General features: G+C 54.3%; 1 protein-coding gene across 1 annotated transcript; it reads right to left on the bottom strand.

Annotated features, from left to right (window-relative positions):
- Positions 1–789: 789 nt before the first annotated feature.
- Positions 790–1,512, bottom strand: TMEM215 (transmembrane protein 215). Its single transcript, XM_075488217.1, has one exon. It carries the CDS (start codon positions 1,510–1,512, stop codon positions 796–798), a length of 717 nt encoding a protein of 238 aa, XP_075344332.1. The 3' UTR covers positions 790–795.
- Positions 1,513–3,609: the final 2,097 nt, after the last annotated feature.

The following is a 3,609-nucleotide window of genomic DNA, read 5'->3' as shown; positions in this document are numbered from 1 at the left end:
CTGAGTCCACTGACATCTGTTCCTAGTCTCTGCAAGAACTGTGTCATGATCATGTAATCTCCTTGTCAAGTATGCCTACAAAATCCAGAAGTGTTAGAAACATTCCAGTGAACTTAATACCAGTGGGGAATGAAGCTAAAACCTGTACCTTGCATGCTATCGATGATGGATTAGACTTTGAAAACTCCCCTGAGCCTATCTGGCTCCTAGGAGACTTTCAGAAGAACCCACAGGGTCAGCACATCAATTCCTTGAAGCAGAGGAAAATAAAATCCTGCCAGGAAGAAGAAGGAAGAGAGACAAATCACTTCTACACTCTCTAACATCAGCCAGCGATTGGAATGCATGCTAACATCTCTCAATCCCTCCCAAAACGAAGTGACACTATTGCTAAGACCCATCCAGCCATAGAGCACCACATTTTCCTACACACAACTCCAGAGTTTTGATTCAGCTCTTGATCTCAGCTGACAGCCACTGCTGCCCTCCTGCCAGTGTGCCCACGGGCTTGGGTACAACAGGCAGCAGGAAAAAAAAAAGGGAGGGAAAGGGAGAAAACAAAATTAAAATGTAATTTCTTTTTTCCAAAATGAATAATTGAATTCTTTAACCTTTAAACATGCTTGTTTACTTACAGAAAGAGTATTTCAGGCACAAAAGGTTTGAGTATCAGTCACATACCAGGTTAAATTGTAATAGTATCAGGATTGTCCCATGCAGTGCAGTCAGCTATATTATCCCCTATCAAGAAGTTGTAGTTTTTGTATACATACATATATATAAAGTATGCATCTTTCACACTATGGTCTCCTGGTCTGAGTTGACTCCAGTAGGGTTTATGTAACAACAGTATCTGTCATAAGGGCTGTTCTCCTTGTAAGAGCAGACAATGATACTGTCTTTAGGAGCAACAAAAATGTTGTCTTCAATGTCAGGGGAAGCATCGCTGTCCCTGGTGGGAGAAGAGCTCTTCTTCTCCAAGGCACTGTACGTGGAGCTATCTCCCACGAACACATTCCCCGGCATCTCTGGGTAACAGGTCTCCAGGTATCTCAGCATCTCTTCCTGCTCCACCTTTCTGATGAGGCTCTTGCACTCTCCCATGGTGGTGGTGGTGGTGGTGGTGCAGATGGACACGGAGTCTTCACCCCGCAGCACTCTCCTGTCCTGGTATGCTTTCTTGGCCAGCTCGTTGCAACTCCCCTTGCCAGACTCCAGGTCCGAGGGGGTCCTCAGCAGCTCCATGACATCCCGGTCCTTGACTTGTTTGCAGCACGGACACTTGTTCTTGGGCCACTTGGTGCAGCCGTCGGTCTTTCTGGTGAGGGCGATGGCGGCGATGCCCGGCAGGCAGATGGCCGGCCCGATGGCCAGCAGCGGGATGTCCCCCAGCGTCTCTCCCTTGATGCCGGACACGGTGAACATGAAGCCGAACACCAGGAAGACGCTGACCAGAGCCACCACCAGCCCCGTCCGGGGGTTGATGTCGTCGGGTCGCATGGTCCGCGCCATCCTGCCGCTCTGCAAGGGACCACTCTCCTTCAGGAAGCGGCCCCTCGGGGCAGGGGGTGGATGCTCCCCTCGGGGGGCAGGGGTGGATGCTCCCCGGCAAGTGCCTGAAGTTTCCCGGACAGCGAGGCGCGGAGGCCCCCGACGGCCGGCTCCGCTCGGCTTCCCCTCGGCGGAGCCGCAGCCGGAGGGCGGGCCGGGGCCGGGGCAGGGGCCGGGCCGGCGGGCGGGAGCCGTCCTGCCTCCTCCCTTCCCCGAGCCGCTCTGAGCCGCGCTCCGCCGGCCGCTCCGCTAAGGCGGGAGGGCCCCCCCCCCGCCGGCAGCCCCGCCGCGCCCCCTCCCACGCGTGAGGGCGGGCACGCGTGGGCACAGCCGTGCAGCCGTGGGCGCGGGGGTGGGGGGCTCAAACCCTGCAGAAGCGGGGGGAGAGAGGCCCAGGCGGGTCCTAGCAGCCGGCGGGCGGGGAGCAAGCGGCCGCAAGGGACACCTGCCCTTCCTCCTCCTCCTCCTCTTCCTCGCCCAGCCCCGCCGGAGCCCCGCAGCAGCCGTGAGTACGTGCACCGCCCACGGGTGCCGCGGCTCGGGGGGCTGCGGGGTCGGTAGGGCGGCAGCTCTTCAGAGGGTGGGGTTCCCCCCACCTGGTTGCCGCCGCCCCGGGCAGCCTTCCCCTCCCAGGCGGCGGGGACCGGTCTGGGCAGCCCGCCCCGGACCCCCCGGCAGACCCCGCGGAACGCCGCGTCTGCGCTCCTCTGCACCGGGCCCCCCGCCCTGAAAGCCTTCGTGGGGCTGGGATTTGCGGAGCACATCGTCCCCGGGCAGAGAGCAGTCCTGCCCCGAACCGCCCCTTCCCGAGTTAGCTGCAAGCAGAGGACGAGGCTGCCGGAGATGCTGCGCTCGCTGAATTCCACCCCGGGGGAAGCCCGTAGAGATAGAGCCTCTCCCGGTGTTTTCCCCTCCCCAAGACTCCAAGAGTGGATCTAGCTGTTGGGGTGCACCTCGCAGGGTTTCCCTTGGTGTCTAAGGCCCGCCATAAATCAGCTGTGATCGTGGTCTTCAGTCTCTGTGTTTTGATGCACAGGGGTGATGGTTAATTCCAAGTGAGCCCCACCATCTGAATGAATACAGGAAAGGATCTGAAATGTGTGGGAATGTGGAGAGGCAGGAGGAGCCTTATCATCAGCAGCGTTCTAAGGCAGGTTGCTTCAACGTGTAATGTGCCAGCGATGTAAAGGAGTAAATGCTTTCACCTGGGGCAGAGAGACTGGGAGATAAAAAGGAGTGATACCAGAAAGTGTCTAAGAAAATTAAGGGAATAAAAAAGGACATTCTGAATTAAATCATGAAACTGTGGTTTCTGTAAGTTTTCTCATTAACATGATTCTCTTTCCTCTTCTGAACTAAATCATGAAACTGTGGTTCCTGTAAGTTTTCTCATTAACATGATACCTCTCATTAACATGATTCCCTTGCCTCATACTAGAAATTTGGAAAGCTCAGAGAAGCCATTTTAGAAAACACCCAAACATCCCTCATCTTTCAGCCACGAAAAGGCCTGGTTTTTATCCATCCTCCCTACAGTACAGCATGAACAAAGCACCTCTGTGTTGTAGATTTCCAAGTTGCCTTGCAGAGAGCAAGCCCAACAATATCCTCTCATTAAGGGGCAAAGCTCCTGCCTTACAGGACACTTTCTTCATAAATGGGGTGTCAAGTGATAGCCTTTGCTGTCTTAATCTGAAGGAAGAGTAAGCGTAGGAGCAGAAGGGGGCGAGGTGTTTAAGTCGGGAGTCATACTGGGGAGAGGTGTTTAAGTCGGTGGCAATGGCCTGGTTTTGAGGTTAAAAGTTTGTAATGGACCATGATCGTCGTTTGAACTTGTCCTCGAGAAAGTTGTCCAGTAAAATCCAAACTGAGCTTCTCACCTGTTGCTGAGTGGGCTGAAACAGGAATAATTTGGGCTCTATTAGGAATACCCTCCATCTTGACTGAAAGACTTAAAAATCAAAACCTTCCAGTTAGATTTCAGCACAAGTTAACTTCTACTTTTGCCACTCTGCAGGATTTAGCAGGGTAAGCAACAACTGTAGCTTCTTGGCTCGT

This window comes from Mycteria americana, chromosome Z, assembly GCF_035582795.1.
Source record: "Mycteria americana isolate JAX WOST 10 ecotype Jacksonville Zoo and Gardens chromosome Z, USCA_MyAme_1.0, whole genome shotgun sequence".
Taxonomy (NCBI): Eukaryota; Metazoa; Chordata; class Aves; order Ciconiiformes; family Ciconiidae; genus Mycteria; species Mycteria americana.
The sequence above is the reverse complement of the archived record's forward strand: the minus strand, read 5'-3'. Positions and strand labels throughout refer to the sequence as shown.

Excerpts from the sequence above, each read along its gene's own strand:
- TMEM215 (XM_075488217.1), bottom strand. The coding sequence starts at position 1,512 with ATGGCGCGGACCATGCGACCCGACGACATCAACCCCCGGACGGGGCTG.